We start from the raw sequence: 17,622 nt of genomic DNA on the forward strand, positions 1-17,622 counted from the left end.
GTTGCCGACCCCTGCTTTATGCAATCAAAACATAATGGCTGGGGAGAGATGGATTCCCAAGTCCTCCTTCAGCCTCAGGAATTCAGCTGTTATAGCACAACCTTCAGGCTTCACTGACAATGTTTACAATCTTTGCAGTAAAACCTGGATTGATTGATTAAGCTGCTACTCCATCTCTCCCCATTTCTGATCCTGTACATTTCCAGTACTGCAGGGCAGCTGTAGCAAGATCTTGTGGAATGACAAGTTCCTATCCACTTGTCAGTCCATAGCTCCAAAACAGAATAGGAACACTGATTGTGGAGCAGGTAAAAGGTCACCAGAATTGAGACTGATGGTGTATTAGATGAATTATAACTTCTGAACTTAGTAGTACACCTCTACCCCGATATAACGCTGTTCTCGGGAGCCAAAAAATCTTACCGCGTTATAGGTGAAACCGCATTATATTGAACTTTCTTTGATCCGTCGGAGCACGCAGCCCCGCCCCTCCGGAGCGCTGCTTTACCATGTTATAGCCGAATTCGTGTTATATCGGGTCGCGTTATATCGGGGTAGAGGTGTACTAGTTTTTTTAAACTGCTGCTGTTTTGATTTTTGTTATCTCTATCCTTTTTGAACACTAATGTATCTACATTGTGCCATTTCCCTGTGCGCTTTGCAAATAAAATCTGTCCCTTTGTGTGTTCCAGGTTTAAGGACACTATTGTGAATGCAAAGTATGGAGGGCACACAGAGGCTGTGCGGAGGCTGCTGGGTCAGCTCCCAATCAGCGCTCAGTCTTACAGCGGCAGCCCTTACCTTGACCTCTCCCTCTTCAGTTATGATGACAAGTGGGTGTCCGTCATGGAACGGCCAAAGACGTGTGGAGATCACCCCATCAGGTATGAAGAAGAGGCAGAAAATTGCACATGGCTAGGACTGAATGCGTGTTTCTCAGAAATGTACATGTGTCTCGACTGTGTCTCAGACTGAAGTGTACATATAGGGATGTTTCCCTTTTCCCCTCCTCTGTCCCATTCCAGCAGAGTCCTTGTTTAGATTATTCCGGAGAGACCAGTAAATTAGGAAGCTCTGTCTTTCCTCTCCTATGGACTGTGCCTATTTTACATATGCACATTTACATTTGGCTCTTTCAAAAGCGGAGTTGAAGCGCATTGGTCATGTTGAGAGGCAGAAACGGGTAGTGAAACTTTAACATCCTTTTATATGAACATTAAATCCCCCCTCTTCTCAGACTCCAGCCTTTTGCTATATGACAGCCAGGATGCTATGGTTGCAATGTATGAGTCTGTTTTGCCACGGCAAGAAAATGCTTGTTTTGGGAGGTGGGGCTGGCCAGCACTTATACAAGTCTGATTTGTTTAAATGTCTTTATATGTTATATGTTACCCATAACATTCACAGCGCTGGTTTGACTGTCTTTATACTCCGTTGTCTGTAACGCACACTGAGAAACTTAGAAACCAAAGTCATCTTTCACTATGAACTTTATTCCTCTTCATTTAACAAACACTGGAGTCTGTGGTCCCCTTTTCCCTATCGTCTCTTGTGTTTCTCATGATTTGGAAACCTATAATGCATAAGAAACTTGCTTGCACAGCAGAACCTTTGGTCAGACCTAAGGGCCATTCTGCTTATTTCTGTCTGTGCCTTATTAACAGGAATATGCCTAACCTTGAAAGTAGGGAGGTTTGCAATGCTCCTTGCAGACTAACGGGGAGCTTGCACATTTCTATCTTGGGCATGCACAAATTGTTTCTGTTTATTGGCCACAGCAATGGATTTCAAGAATAGCTGTTTGGATTCTGGCACTTCCCCCACCAGATTCAAAACGTTTTAAGGAAGATCATACTTTGGGCCTAAATGTGCTGAGTGTCCCAAGGCAGAAAACTGCACAGCTCTTAGTGCCTGAAGAGCGAAATAAATCCTACATTTTGTGAACAAAGAGAGAGAGATCAAAGAGTTAATACTGCGCTCTGTGACTGCCCTGATGTCAGTGTTTTGATCTGCCCAGAGAGATGGGAAACTGGTCGCAACCACCAACTTTATTGCTGTCCACGGTATTCCCTCCTGCACCATGCACACTATACCTGCCTAAGATTTGGGAACTTCTGACCATTCATACACACACAATCCCCAAATCATAGCTATTTAATTGATTTCCCGTGTACGGTTTGGTTTGAACTCACTCTGTACAGTCTGCAGAAAAATATCTGCTTCTTTTCCTGTCGCTGTACTTGATGTTCAGACATCTCACTGGGTGGTGTTTGTCTGCATCTGCCAACCTTTGTGCAGCTTCTACAGACAAAAGGGAGTAGGACTGCAGACATTTGCTGTGGTCACGTCTTCTGTAGTAAACAAAGCAAACTACCACCTTCCCTCTCTCCCCTGAGTAGACGTGTAGCTTTGCGCTTTAGAAGATCAGGTTATAAAATGCCAGAGTCAATCAGGACTTGAATAGGGGTTTGGAGCTGTGGGGGGCTCCTGTTTCCCAGCTGCCTGCTTATAGTATGCAGGGCAATTCAACAGCAGAAGTAACCCTTAACCCTTCAACAGCTGGAAAAGTGCTGCCATGTTTCTCTCACACAAGACAGTGATTAATAAGATACAACAGTGGCCCATCATGCAGAAAACGGTTTTGAAATAAAGACGCGTTAGCTTTATTTTCTCATTACTGGTAATGTAGGATTTATAGTGACAGTTCCATGCACCTGGCATTGGCACAGAGCCCATCAGCAGCCCAAGGTACACTCAATCTATATTTTATTTTATTTTTGAGGTCCCGTAGTTGTGTCCTGCACCATCTCGGCACCCACTCATGCTGCCTTTAGCTTAACTCCTCCCCACTCTTAGTTTTACTGTCTCTCTTCCCCTGGAAGGCTTTAGCAGTCCTCTCTCTCAGCTGCTGGAGTGGTTAACATCCTGCTTCCTGGCCTCTTTGCTGATGGAATGGCTTCAGGGCCTTTTCCCCAATATCTGTTTACAAGAGGCTTGGCAGCAAACTCACAGCAGGGAACTACAAAGCTTGTGGGGGGGATGCATGGGCTGCCAAATCCTTAACACAGCAACTCCTGTGTTACGGGTTAAAGCTTTTAAATCTAAAGGGTTAATAAGGAGCCTACTTAAAGAAGTGGTCTGCAGATAAATTTACCATTTTTGTACAATTTGAAAAGGCTGGTCTTGTTGTTTTTATTGACTCAAGGTCTTCTATTTCAGTGCCTAGTTTATCCACAGAGTGAGAGTCCATGGAAATGGCCTCTGATTGCAGAGCACTTTTTAAAAATACCAACCCGAGCACATCTTTGAGATTACCTGAGATTACAGGGAGCTCATCTTGAGTGTGTTTAAATTACATTGAATTGTGGAGAGAGGAGCAGCCCACAGGCCATGTTTTAGTTAGAAACCAACCCCCCACATGCCGACTTCTGTGTAGGAGGGAGCTTTTTGGAAAGCCAAATACTAAGATTGTAGCTCTTTTGCTTCATTCTTATGTGTAATTGGCAGGCCAGTTGGTTGGCACTCTTATTCAGGTGAGGAGTGAGATTGGAGAGGAGAATGGCATGCTAGAAAAATGCAAGGAATTTAGCAAGCTGCATTATCAAAACCTGGAGGGTGTCTGATATTGAAAGAATCTGTCTGGAGCCATTGCTGCCAGCCTAAGAGCTGTGAGTGTATCAGGCTAGCAGGTGGTGTTGGGAAGAATGTGCTCTGATACAAAAGCAATTTTGAGCTGAAACCAGAGGCAAATGCAAACAACCAAAAGCTACAAGGCAGGAAGGAAATGGAGACAGATAGGGACAGAATGATCATCACAAGTCTGTGCTCGGAAAAAGGTCCTTATCGTGGAACCAACTTCGGGGCCAGTGCTGATGGATTTGTGTAATAACAGGAGGCCATTTGGTTTTCAAATTATCTGAAGAACCCACCGAAGTATTGGGTGGAAGGTGAAGTTGCAGAGATCCTTGTGTTATCCTAGAGATGTAGGGGGAGCAGCTTGAAACAGCATAACTCTTGGACATGGAGAGGAGTTCCTCCAGGACACAGGAAAGATCAAACAAACAAAGGAGTGCTAGGCAGAACTCCCTTTACAGGCAGCCAACACTGCTCTGCTTATGGGCCAGAAAGTCAGTGAAGAGCAATGTCCACTTCTTACGTGAGCCACATTGCAGACCACTCCAGGTTTGGGGAGCAAGGGTCCAATCTGAGTCTCAGAGGTGGATCTCTGCATGGTAGTACATTGGGTGATTTCTTTCCCTTTCCAGATCATCCAGATTTGCTGTGATCACTGCATTTGGCCATTAAGCGACTTTCTCCTAGACTCTTGCATTGACAGTTTTCACTGGAAATCAGCAAGTGACTGTGAAGTCTGGCTGTAAAGTAGTGTAAGGCACCCTAGAGCAAAGTCAAGTCCAGTAGCTCTCTTACATCTTCTGAATGGGGACACAGCCAGGGGACGTGATGTGCGAGTAATCAAGTCACATAGCAGCAATGTGGTGTTGTGTCTCTCCTGTTCTACCAAAAAGACTTCACAACGCATTCTCACAGTTAGAGAGTGAAGGCTGTTGTTTAAAAGTTACTAAAAGGAATGGGTCTGTATTCTCATTTGCTCATGTGTAACTCCCATTATGACTATGGGATATGTTTGCATCAGTGGGATGGTAGGGAGCCAGTATGTATTTTATTAGGGATAAAGCCTTTTACTTCTAACTGTGGATCCAGAAATCAGAGCCCGCAAGAGTGAAATACAGCCCTTTGCAAGAGGCTTCTTCATTTATGGTACTAAAATGAGTTAAAATGTTAGAGATTAAAAACTTCTACCCAGGAAGGGACTTTCCCTACGTGACCTTCCATCATTTGTAGTGCTTAGTCAATGCTATGTATTGGCCAGTGCAGGCTGAGTCTGTCGCACCATCTTGCCAGCATTCTTTTGGGTAAATTCCAGGGATGGAATAAGGAGCAGTCATCAGTGGCACCAGTCCCTTTTCATGCAGAGTTCAAGATGGCAAAACCAGTGAGCAGGAATAGACATAATCAGCATTCTCTGTTTCTCTTCCTTACAGATTTTATGCCCGGGATTCTGGCCTTCTGAAGTTTGAAATCCAAGCAGGACTCTTGGGCCGACCCATCAATCACACAGTACGACGCCTGGTTGCATTCACCTTTCACCCCTTTGAGCCCTTTGCCATCTCGGTGCAGCGGACTAATGCAGAATACGTTGTTAATTTCCACATGAGGCACAGCTGCACATAGTACAATCCTGGGCTGGGGCAGCTGTTGCCATCATGGACACACCAAAGCCAGACACTCATGCCTTCTAGGAAACCAAACCATTGCTCACCTACGGAACCTGACCTGGAAGCCCTAACCAACCAGCATTGTTCCCCAGCGTCTGCAGCTGGCACTCGCAAGCCATTGAAAGAGAATCCCATTGTGCTTCTAAAGAAGCCATCTTGATTGGAGATAATTTCTTTCTATAGATATCCAGTTCATATTGCCAAAGCCCCTTGTTGCATTAAACCCTGTCTTTTCCCACACCTATTGGTGAACAAAATGTAGCTGAGAAACCTTGCCTGTTTCTCCAAGGAGTGTCTTCTTTTCTCTCGCTTTGTCTGTTTTGTGATAGGAAAGGCAGAGTTCTCAAACCTCCTTCTATACCGGTTCCCTTCTACTTAGTCAAGACAAGTAGCCCATCTTACAGAGTGGGAATAGAAGCTATGGTGGTGGGTTTTTTTTTATTTGTACCTTTACTGTTATGAGGAAACGAAACTAGCTCTTGTGACTCTCACAGTGCACTCAAGCCACATCAGTATGCAAGGCATTAGGGGAGAAAGGTCTCTGTTAGAGGGGTGGTCTAGTAGTTAGAGCAGGTCACTGGAATCTGGGGAGATGATTTCTGTTCCTGACTCTTATGCAAGTCACTTAATCTTTGTGCCTTAGTTTCCAACCGGCAAATGAGGATGTGACTGAGCCGCCTTCTGTAAAGCACTTTGAGCCCCTCAGATGAAATGTGGCAAGTACCAAGGAAGGGAAACCAGAACTGCCTAATGTGTGAGCTAGGCTGTAGTGTGGGAAGATGGGTAGCTAGCAGCAGGAATGCATGAGAGAGGCTTGGAACTTGAGAGCAGTTTTCTCTTTGGTCCCTCGGTTAGGGAAAAGAGCTGCATGGACCGGGAATGTGTCCCCAGGGGTAGGTGTCGTCCTCTTCCCTCACCCTGCTTCTGCTGACAGGGTGGGAAAGAGCCAGCCCTAGTCTCTGGTGCATGCCAGGTACGTGAATGTGGTGAATGTCTGACTTGTGGCATCCTTGTCTTTCCCATGGCTGCTATGTGATTCCTCAGACTGTAAGGTTATAGTCACCAGGGGATAACACGGTTAGACCTGAGAGAGCTGATTCTAGAGTGTCTGCATCTGTTTGGCACTGGAATGTCGTGGTGCTTGCCTTTCCCCTGATGTTAGAGGACAGCTGGGCTGGATTTTGCACTGGGAGAAGGGGAGACTTGGATTCATGTGTATTGCTGGGAGCTTGTAGCTGAAGGTCTGACTTTGCTGACTTACTGCTGCCTGTCCTCTCCTGCTTCACACCCTATTCTCTGTGAGAACTGGGGGCGAGGTGGCAAGGGGTGCCAATGGGTGACTGCCTGGGATTGAAGCACAGCTTGCTGGTGTATCGCTGTACGCTTGAAGCAAGATTGACTTCTACGTTGTCTGAGATGTGTGCAAAATGAGCTGCTATTCTTGAATCCAGAAGATGTACACCTTAATGCCTCTGGGTCTGAGCTTGTGCAGGCTTATATAAATGCTGGCCCTGCTTTGATCTGAAGATCACTTCATTGTTGGCTGCTTTTGTACTACAAGGTAGCACATGGGCTTTCTCGAAACTTGTGCATACCAAAAATGTGCATGTTGCGAGGGAGTGTTGTCATCTTAGGCAAACACAAGGCTGGTGAAAGGTGCTGGATTGACACTGGAAACCGCTGTTCTCTGATGCACATGGTGGGCCATGACAGGGCACTGTCCTTGAGGGCACCCCCCTCAAAGGAAAGCCCTTCAGACTAAAAGCCCATTCATATCTGCTGAAGGTACTAAAAAGGGGGCCAGTTGTGAGTAATATGTTGTGGCCACTTGTCTGCTCGGAAAGTCCTGAGGTCACAAGCTCATCTCAGACATCACTGAATAGCCATCAGATAATCTTATTTTTGTCACTATTGACCTGGGCAGGGTTTGGATACCTCACCTAGATGTGACAGGCTCCACATCCTACCCTAGATTCCTTGAGCCATCCTGTCCTTTGGATGTTTACAGCCCTCAGTGTAGTTCTTTTGCTCTATCTTCCTTTCTTCTGTCCTCCCAAACATAGCCCCATCTCAACACTATAAAGCAGTTTTTGTATAAGGATCTCAAAGCACTCTTACAAAAGTATTGCTGCCATTTTGCAGATGGTGAAATTGAGACTCAGATGAAATAATTCATATGACCTTGTGTAAACTGAGTATAGACTTGACTTCCAGTTCTAACCAGTAGCCCATCTGCATCTATGCAGGATTGCTAAGGGCTTTCAAAGCCTGGCTATGGAAAATGTAGTCCTAGGGCAAGAATACATATTTCTTTGTCTTCCTTCCCAGGGTATTTGTGCTGTTGGGAAGTTTCTCGGGGCTGTAACAAATGACTTCAGGTTGGGAGGCCACTTGCTGGGGGAGGTGTCAGGACATGCATGCAGTAGTGCCTCATTCCTCTCCAGCCCAGAACACTATTTTATGGTTTTAGAATCTTTCACCTACAATCTGATTCTCAAACTCTTTCTATTAAAGCTCCGAGCAGGGAGTCTTCGCACATTGTCTCCTCGATAAAATGCACTGTAGCTGATAGATAACTGAGTTATCTGCTTTCTCTCACCAAAAGTTCACTCTTCATTACCCTTTTCCATTGTTAATGTATCTTTCTGTCTTTCCCAGAAGTTCTCAGCAGTTCCCATTAACTCCTTGATGCCACAAGCTAGCGGCCCCTCTCCCTGGAGCTCCAGATGGGGTGGAGCAATGCTTCAGAATATCTCAGCTTTCTGTTGATACCGTTTCCTTTAAGTGGTATAAGTCAGTGGTTCTCAAACTAAGGCCGCCGCTTGTTCAGGGAAGGCCCCTGGCAGGCCGGGCCGGTTTGTTTACCTGCCGTGTCTCTCAGCCCGCGCCATTTCCTGCAACCCCCATCGGCCTGGAGTAGCGAACCGCAGCCAGTGGGAGCCACGATCGGCCGAACCTGCGGAGGTGGCAGGTAAACAAACTGGCCCGGCCCGCCAGGGGCTCTCCCTGAACAAGCGGCAGCCCTAATTTGAGAACCACTGGTATAAGTAACAACCATCTTCACAACTCTGCCACTAAGATGTGTAATCTCAGGCAAGTCACTTCCCCTCCCTCTGCCTCAGTTTCCTTATCTGTAAAAGGAGGTGATGTGGACTCACTTTTCTAAAGCACTTTCAGTTCTGTGGATGAAAAGTACCAGATAAGTGCTAAATATTGTTTTAATGTGTTTCTGGAGACACAGATTGATGGTTGTGAGGGGTGTGAACTGCACTGGTGCAGCACTGTAGATTCTGTGGCTGCTACATTTTGTATTTACAGTGAAGGATTAATGTTACCACAGGAAGTGTGTTGAAAGAAAAGCCTGTCTCATTCTCATGCTTGAAATTTTGATTCTTTTATTTAAGAAACAAGAAGTGAGGGAGTAGGGGTGGGACATATATTTTCTACCTAATATTTTTACTAGGTTAGGATGAGAACTTGTTAGCAACACAAGATAAATACCAGAATAAACAAGAACTTGTTTCATGAGTCTGACTTGTATCCTCTTTCCAAGATCTCCTATCAGATATCAGTGGTAACTTAAATCCTTTCATTAAGAAAAAACAGGATGCATTTGTCTTGAGGAGTCATGACCTATATGTGTAGGAGGGTCTGCATAAAGTCTAGGGTATTAATTCGTTGTGCTGAAGTTTCACCTTAGAGTAGTTAAGATGCTCCTATGGACTCATTTGTATGGACAGTGGTGTGAGCTAATGGCAAAGGTGGGGCGCACTCCTCTCTCCCACTTTGGTGTTCAAGTTGCCAGCCCCACTTGTGAACATAGACTTTTTCCTTCTGCCTGTCCCTAGGGCCTCATCCTATGGCTATTTTATCTCCTCTCCCTGAGACATTAACATGAAAGTTAAGCCAATGTGGGTGGCTTTGCAGGGCTGTCACCAACACTTTTTAGTGTGAGTCAAAAATACTGGTGGGTTTTGTTTTGATTTATGCATTTTTTTACTGCATGGTCCTCCCAGGTGGAATGTGCCTCTGCTAGCTTGAACAGTGGCTGCCAGTGCACATACGGGCCCGATCTGAGGCTCCACACCTTTGGATTTCTCGCTGCTCTGCTGCACCGTGTGTGTGCACCTCCATACTCGGTCTCAAGCAGGAGAGCACCGGAGAGGCCGATATCTTCACTTCCTGAGCCCTTTCCCTCTATTGTGTGTAGGGTTCTTTATTCTACGGCTTCTCTTGAGCTTTGTGTCAGAATGACCCCACAGAAGCCCTTTGGCACTGAGCACTCCTCAATTCAGTTCTGAACTAACTGGCAGGGAAACTCGTGCCTTGAAAAGACTGTGTGTTTAACAATGGATCTACTTTATGCTTTCTGTGACTTCAGCCATCTTTGATCTGGCATACAATCAAAATAAGATTGGGTCAGTTGTGTGAGGATTATATATAGCTGTATTAAGTGACAAGCTACAGAAGTCATTGTGAGCTCAAAAATGCAACCTTCTGTACATCTGTGTATTCATCTAAAGGTAGATCCCTTCTCAAGCCTCCTTTCAGTTAACCTTCAAGCAGTGACTTCCTTTCCACCATTTCTGCCCTCTTCCTTGGCTTTGTTCCCTTGCAGTTCCAGTGTAATTATGGGAGCGTCCCTTTGTTCACATGCTCTCCATTGTATCTGGTAGGCTTGTTTAGGACTTTTCTGACACGGGGGAAAAAACAGGTTTGTGACTTTCTGCAACTTTTTTTCCGGTCTTTCTTGTCTCTTCTCTTCCACCACCCCCTTTTATGGGAACCATTTCACCCCTGGAGGAAAGGGGATGAAGTCACTGAGGTCTAGTAAAACCGGGATTGCTTCTGCTATATGTTTTTTTTTAATTTAGAAGAGTGAACGTAGAAGATGTTTTGTAATCAATAAATCATGTGCCAGGTGTGATGGTCATGTGTTCGTTACTCATGCAATGTTAGGGTCCAGGTTGTTAGTGTGTCCTTGTGCCTTTCTGCCTCCCTGGCATCATGTCAAAAGTTGTTCTCTTGTAAGAGTAATTGTGAGAAATGTTTGGCTAAAAGAAGGAAATGGAGCGAGGGAGACAGCTACAAACTCCTGTTGCTGCTGTGCTGCAGACACGTGTGCTCTGGTGAGTTGTACAAAGTAAACTCTTCTAGAGGTAAGAAATCTGCATGACCCTGCCAGCTGCTCTGTGAGGTGACTGACTTCAAAACCACAGCTGTTTTTTGGCTGGGAGTCTCTGCTCCAGTGCAGAATTTTAGTTGGCATGCCAGAAAATGAGTTCTGGTTTTATTCAGAGAAACAGTGATATGAAAATGCTGAATTGTATAAGGTTTTTCTTATGTAATGGGATAAAAATACAGGCTTTAAGACTGTAACAACCAGAAAACTATAGTGAAGTGTGGGTAACCAGCAGCGTAGCAGTAGGTTTGTAGGGGGATATACTTACAAAGACGGGCTAGTGAGTGCTGACAGAGTTGTACTGCATCTAGTTATGCTCCATTGGAGGCTAGTAATGTTAATCCATATATCCAGACTTCAGTTGGTCCTATGGTGTCATGTTTTGGAGCTCTGCTATAATGCTACATTAGCGTGTTGGCTCTGTTGCTTTGATCCTAGGAGATAGCAGGCTTGGAAGCTTTACTGTGTCTTGTGGGTGGGTACAGGCATGCCCTAAAGAGCTGGCTTCCAGACAGACAGCTGCAGCTGGTAGACTTCTCTTGCATCTCTCCATGGTTTGGCTGTTCTTCCAGTGTCTTCCCTTTTGTTTTCTCACTCTGGCAGCTGGCAAAATCCTCTCTTAAAACATCTTCTGCTTCCTGCGGTTCATCCGCCTGACAGAATTGCCATCTGCTTTGCAATGACTGGAATGCCAAGTGCATTGAGGAATTCAGGGAAAAGTTTATTCATGCACTGTGGGTGGGGAGACAGACTATCGCCAGCTGCTCGGTGAGCTTAGCAGAACCTACTTAAGCTTAGAGAGGAGACTAGGGAGAGAATCCACTGGTGGTTTAGGAGATCCAGAGGGCTTGGATGCCAGTCACTGGGGCTGGGGAACGTCTTGTGGAAACTGAAATGAGGCAGCGTGAAGCTAGAGGAAACCTTAACATCCCCAGCCTCTACCCTAGGGGGGCAGTCTGACTTGTCAGATGGAGGTTGATGCTTGGTGTCACTGGCCTTAGAAATGGACACTATTTGTTGGGTTGCTGATTTGCAAGGATCAACTGAATTTAACAGAAGCTGTTAATTTTTAACCAGTAACTGTACTTAGTAGCAACTATCCCTGTTCCTCAGTCGGGAGCTCTCCAAATGCCTTCATTATGTGCCAGCTGCTGGTTGGTGCACTGAGAGAGGAATCTCAAGGAAGTGGAGCCCTTCCCAGGCACACACCGTTTGGCTTTCGCCTGAAGGACACATCAGGCCTCTGCTCCTGGACACACGCCTTGGGACTACCCTGGGGAGCAGTCCCCTCTTGGGGACTCCTGCCCCTCTCACCTGCCATATCTCTCTCCCCCAGCCTTGCTGGGGCAGCTATAGGCCTTGGCTATAAGGCGAAGTAGCAATAGGAGACCATACACCTGAACTCACTCTGAGCCCCGTTCTCCATTCCTTATGACACAAAACTCCCTGGCTTCAGTGTGGATGTGAGGAAGGAACGATCAGGCCCTTCAATGCAACGGGTCTGGCTGCTTGCATTTTCCTAGCCTGTGCCTGGGAGGAGTGGCATAGAGGTGAGCCTGCAGCCAGGCAGCATCTAAGTGTGAGTGTGTGGTATGCTTGAGGCACGTGAACAGCCGCACTCGGGCCCGAAGGTGTCCAAGGGATGTGCGGGCATACTGCTGTACGCCTGCAGGTAGCTCATCCCCAGTGGGTTTCTCACCAGTAAGAAAGCAGGAATGATGGGCGAGGGGAAAGGGAGAACCCCGTCTGGAATTGAACAACTCTAACAAAGTGAAAGGTGGGAGGAGGTGACCTGGCCAGCTCCAGAGATGCCTGTCTGCCAGCCCTGGTCAGATTTGATTTACAGTGTTAATAGGAGTAGTTGGCTGAGTACTGCATCCCCTCCGAGCAACAATCGCAGTCTTGGAGCTGGTCATTTGATAGCTCCTTGGTGCTTGTCAAAGGCGTAAGCCGGAGCAATGCTGGGATTAGATGTACCTGCTGCCCTTGGAGAGCACACGGGGAGATGCAGCTTTTACCCCTCCCCCAGCTCGGGATTGAGCTCTTGCTAATCACTGTAACCATGACAACCAGGAGAGACAGGCCGCAAAAGCAGCTATCAACATGGCAACGTCCTCGGCACAGGGCAAAAAAACCCAGTTAAAACAGCCGCTTGGAGAGGAAAGAGCGGCCAGCGAACAGCCTGGGCTCTCCTACACGGGGGCGGGGGGGGAGAGATGTAGTAGCGCACATGGCTGCTCTGCACGTGGCTGAGGTAATTTCCCACCCTTCGGTCCAGTGTCTGGGCAAGGCCCCTGTCCTTATTAAGCCTCCCCAGTGGGGGATGCAGCAGCCTGAGCTAGAAGACAGTAGGCTCGAACGGACTGGCTACTCTGAGCAACCTGCACAAGGACAGCTGAGAATGGTGCTAGCCAGCCCTGGAGACAACCCCGGAGCAGGCTCTTACGACAGCTCTGTTCCCAATGGCAAAAGAACCGCTGCTGGAACTAGGCTCATGCCAATACTTTCTATGAGGGGATTAGTAGCTAGTGTCACCTGCAGGGTAGGCCCCATGCTCACACTCTTAGTCCCTCTTTCTTTCTTACCCCGAGGAAAGGTTTTCAGCGCTGCTTATTGCATTTTCTAGCTAGATGCTGAGTCCAGAGTCCAACCAGGTTAGACATGCTGATATTGGTAGAGAACTAGCTGGGCACTGTCTCCTCCCAGCCAGTGCATGCAGAGCACTGATAAAAGCAAGGGACAGGCATGGGAATTAATTCAATTTTTTTGGCTAAAATGTGCGCATAGTGGGAGGGAGAAGGAAAGTAGCGCTTGGCAGCCAAACAGTTCTGCTTTCTAACCCCTCGTCTAGTTCATTGTCTCTCGGCTCATCGTGTGCTGATTAAGGGAAAGGTGGGACTGACCTGAAGGACTGAAAGTACTTTTGAAGCTAGCTATAGCCAAAGGCCAAGAGATGATTTTCTTTTAAAGCTGCAATTCTATGTACCCACACTGACTGCTGTGAAGCTCTTGTCTAGCCCTCCCCGCTCTTCCCACCTTGAATGACCATCATTTTGGAGAATAAAATCCCTATTCTGCCTGCAGCTGTTTCTTCCAAAAGAGGTTTTAAGTTAAAGAGCCTATATAAGGGCCTGACTGGCTCAGAAGCAGGGTGCTGGAAGCGTTTCTCTTCTACCAGGCCTGTTTAAATCCAGCTGTGCTTATCCCTACCCTCCAGTGGTAGTTCATTAACAGCTGAGGAATGAGTTGGGTGTGACAATGTTCACTTCCTGCTGCAGAGGTGCCCATAGCACACCAAACACCAGCACACAGGGTGGCAATCTCAGCAGAGGGCAAAGATGGACTGGCTGCTGCTGGTCAGGCCCATTGGGAAGGGAGGGTTTTTTTGCAGCTGGCCAGCCGGCTATGGTGCTGTGGGTAAATGGAGAATGTCAGTGTGGCTCTCATTGTTGGCATTAAACAGACTCTTTACCAACATGCACAATGAGGAAGCATTTTGGTGCATGTTGGGTGCAACACTGACGGAGGGAGGGGTAGGGAGAGAAGCTGCACCTGTTATTCCCCCTCTCTCCCTGGAATAAGGAGACATGGACTGGGGGGCTGGTACTGGAGATTAGTCTGACTGTTTTCTAGACTTTCTTGGGCAGAGTGTGGTCCTGGCTGCTCAGTAAATCAGTCATCTGTGTCTGTTATGGACCCTGCAGGAGCAAATGAAGGCCAGATTCCAGGTCTGTGCAATGAGTGGCATGAGGGCTATTCCTGACAATTACTGGAGAAAGTTGCTCGCCTCAAGGCAGGAATAGGAAGAGATTAGAATCATCTTTCAACACTTCAACCTGGGACCTGCCAGAGGGACTGATAAGGCAGGCTGCGAGCCTGGCTCTTGCTCGGCTCTGTTTTTCTTATGTGACACTGAGTCCAGCCTGCTGTGGGAAATGCAGCCTCTTCTCAGACATGGTAGTTAGTGGAGGAAACAAGGAGGTGTGATTAAAATGAAGCAGGAGTGAAGCTGTTATCCAAATGGTTTTGGACAAATGTACGACATGAACCCAGGCCATTCCTGTTTTTCACTTTGGCTTTGCCAATCAGAATCCTAACTGGTGAGATAGCACAAGTCCTGCACTTGCTCTGATTTGGCCTCGCTCTGAAGTAGGGAGCTGTGCATAGCAGCCCTACCCAGCAGCATCTTTGGGGGAACTCACTGGTGGACTGCTCCTCCTGCTGCAGCAGTCTCTATAAAGATAAGCAAAGGCAGACAGAGCCTCATGGACATACTCCTGGGGCATTTCAGAACCAGAGCGGGAGGGAAAGGAAAGTTTTTTGAGGAGTGTCATTTCCACATAGAGAAATTAAAGTTTACTAACGAGGAGCAAGTTGGGAGTCAATTCCCAATGGGATTATCAGGCCAGTATTAAAGATGGCTAAGTGAATACTCCCCCTGGACTCTTCATGCTAGCAGCAGGGGTGCATGGAAACTCCCAGCTGCTTTTTTGGGTATTGGGAGGGAGGAGAGTAGGGTTCTTCCCTGCTAGGGAAGGGGAGTGAGTTGTCTGAATAGCTTAGAAGACAGTTACTGCTGCAGTGGTCCCTGCGTGTACAGCCAGACGCTTTTGGTAACACTGACGGCTCTAGACTGTGCGCTGGAGGCTCAGCATAGCAGAAGATTTGGATAGTTACAGCAGAATATAACCATGCACTTCCTGTACTTTGATCCCAAACTTCTCTCTTCTTGAGTGGCTCCTGTTTCATTCACTTCATCTTTGCTTAGCATTCATTCATTCCCCTGCCCCATGTGTTTGCTCTGCCTACTACTCTAGAACAGTAGCTCTAAACTGACTACATTAGCTACTCCCAGCCTCACTTGGCCTGGACCTAGGGGAAGAGTTACTGGGGCTTTCCAGCTGGTGCAAGATTTCAGTTCAGATAGCAGAAGCACATGCAGACTCTCCAGCACTCAGCAGATGTTGGGCCCAGTGTGGGAAGGATCATGAGCATCTGAGAAACAAAAGGTAAAGGGGGTGGGTCAGAGGGACAGGAGAGCTGAGAACACAATGCTTCCTCCTACACTGGTGCTCAGTTTTCTCACCAGCTGTTGTTTAGCTGCCCAGCGGGAGCTTGAGTGATCATCGGCAAAAGAAAAATGAAAATAGCCATTGTCTGCCCACTTCTTTTGGTACCCCCTCCTCAAGAGAAATGTGCTGCCAACCCCCACCATTATCTCAGGAACTTGGATGCTATTAGCTAGCTGAAAAGCAAAATCTCCAAGCACTCACTGCTGTTGAGTGCCAATTAATGCCTGAGCCTCTTCCTGGAGAGCACTATGAAAGTAAGAAAACAATCTGAAGATCCTTGACCTAATTTAGCCTGAGAGGTTGCACGCTAAGAACCTGGAGAGGTAACTAGGAAAGGAAAGATGGCCAAGGTAAAGAGGCTTGAGCTGGGTTGGTATCAATGATTTGTTTGCAGACTGGAGACTATTGATGTCAAAGTCTCAGTGCACAGGAAGGGTAGAATCATGACCTCATTTGGATCCCCTCCACACTTCAGGGGAGTTAATAAGGATTCTTAGTTAGGAATGTCCAATCATGGAGTTAATTTGATTTACCCCCTATAACTGAGCATGATTTTGGCCCACTACCACTTTGCCAATGTAAAGGAGTGTAATTCCACTGCAGTGCTCCTGAGGATTTCTGGTTACAAACATTCCCCTGGGGGCAGTGAGGGAAAACTAAGCAGAAGCCCTACCCCATGCAGACACTGTGTGAAGTAAACCACCCCAGCTACTGCAGTTTATTGGCACTAGAAGCTCTGCCCTCTTCTCCTCCTCACTTGCACTTGGTGTCAGCTATTAAAGGACATCAGCATCATTTGATTAATGGTTCAATTGAAACATGCAAAGGAATTGGGCACCTGACTTGTCACCAACCATTTACAGTTAAACTACAAAGGAAATAGTGAATCGCTGGTTCAGCAAACAAGAATGACCATTGCTCCAGCTCCAGGGGGCGAACTGCTTGGTGCAGGGGCTAGGAAGGGGGTTCCCCCCATGTACAGCAGTGCACTGTGAAGGATGAGTTTTTGTGGCTTTCGTTCAAAGCACCAAGCATAGATGCACAAGGACACTTCGGCACCTAGGTCCAACCCAAATTCCCGCTAGTGAGCGCGCCGAAAGCTGTCTCATACGCGACATTGCCGAGCTGCTTCATGCCTACCTCACACCTGAGCCCAAGTGGGATTGACAAACTAACCATTTCCCTGTTCCTGTCTTGCCTGATCCGCTAAGTGTGCTCTCTGCACCAAAAAGGTGATGGTGCCATAAATGAGTAACCTATTTTGCATTTTGATCCCCCACTATAGGAAATTTGGATATGTTCTAGTTTAAAAGAAAGGGTAAAAAATAGCCTATGTTTGTACCGTGATAGCAAAGAAGAAAGAGCGGCGCTTTGCCCTCAGTAACAGACTAAACAGCTTGTGTTCAAAAAGGCCTGTCTGAGCAGCCTTGAGTCATGAGGTGGAAGCTACAATGGTAGGCAGAAAGTTATCAAAGCAAGGAAGCGAGAAGCCTACCTGTGCCAAGTGAGCACCAGGGCAAACAGAGAACTCCTGAGAGGAGAGAAGTCAAACAGGGACTAAAGAGTCTGACCAGTACAAAAGTACTAGGACCAAATGGTGCTGCACCCGGAGGAGGAGGAGCTAAGCAAGCCAGCACGGAACTATACCTCACCCAAGCACCAGGGAAAGCAATTAAAACTTGTAAATCCTTGTGGCGGACTCAAATCGGGTTTTAATTAACGGTTGAAATGGAATTGTAAAGAAATCCTGTAATTAAGTGCTGTTGGGGTCCATTCGTACCCAACAAAGAGCACAACTGAGCACACCGCACTAAAAGATCTGCAGCAGACTTTCATCTGCAGCACAGCGTTTGAAGGTAACTGTGCCACACAAGGGGAGTAAAAGTCCAATTTGGATGCAATTATGCTCTTCCCCAAGGCTAAAAGCTGCAGCACGGGCCTAAGCTTTGCAGAACAAAGAGTTAAAGCTGCAGCAGAGTCAAGGCTCCCCTGCTCTTCCACTCATGCTTTATGAGCGATTGGCCTGGGCTCAGACTGTCCATTTTTCAGCAGTGAAGTCAAAGAGAGAAAG

General features: G+C 46.9%; 1 protein-coding gene across 1 annotated transcript in view; it reads left to right on the top strand.

The window, feature by feature from the left end:
* The window catches only part of DET1 (DET1 partner of COP1 E3 ubiquitin ligase), a 20,073-nt gene extending 11,981 nt beyond the window's left edge, over window positions 1–8,092 (top strand). The window contains exons 4-5 of the mRNA XM_026648342.2: window positions 693–884; window positions 5,064–8,092. Coding sequence (XP_026504127.1) covers window positions 693–884; window positions 5,064–5,253 — 382 coding nt within the window. The 3' untranslated portion in view covers window positions 5,254–8,092. The remainder of the gene's footprint in view (window positions 1–692; window positions 885–5,063) is intronic.
* Window positions 8,093–17,622: the final 9,530 nt, after the last annotated feature.

Source organism: Terrapene carolina, unplaced genomic scaffold (genome assembly GCF_002925995.2).
Source record: "Terrapene carolina triunguis isolate 2854851 unplaced genomic scaffold, T_m_triunguis-2.0 Scaffold67, whole genome shotgun sequence".
NCBI lineage: Eukaryota > Metazoa > Chordata > Testudines > Emydidae > Terrapene > Terrapene triunguis.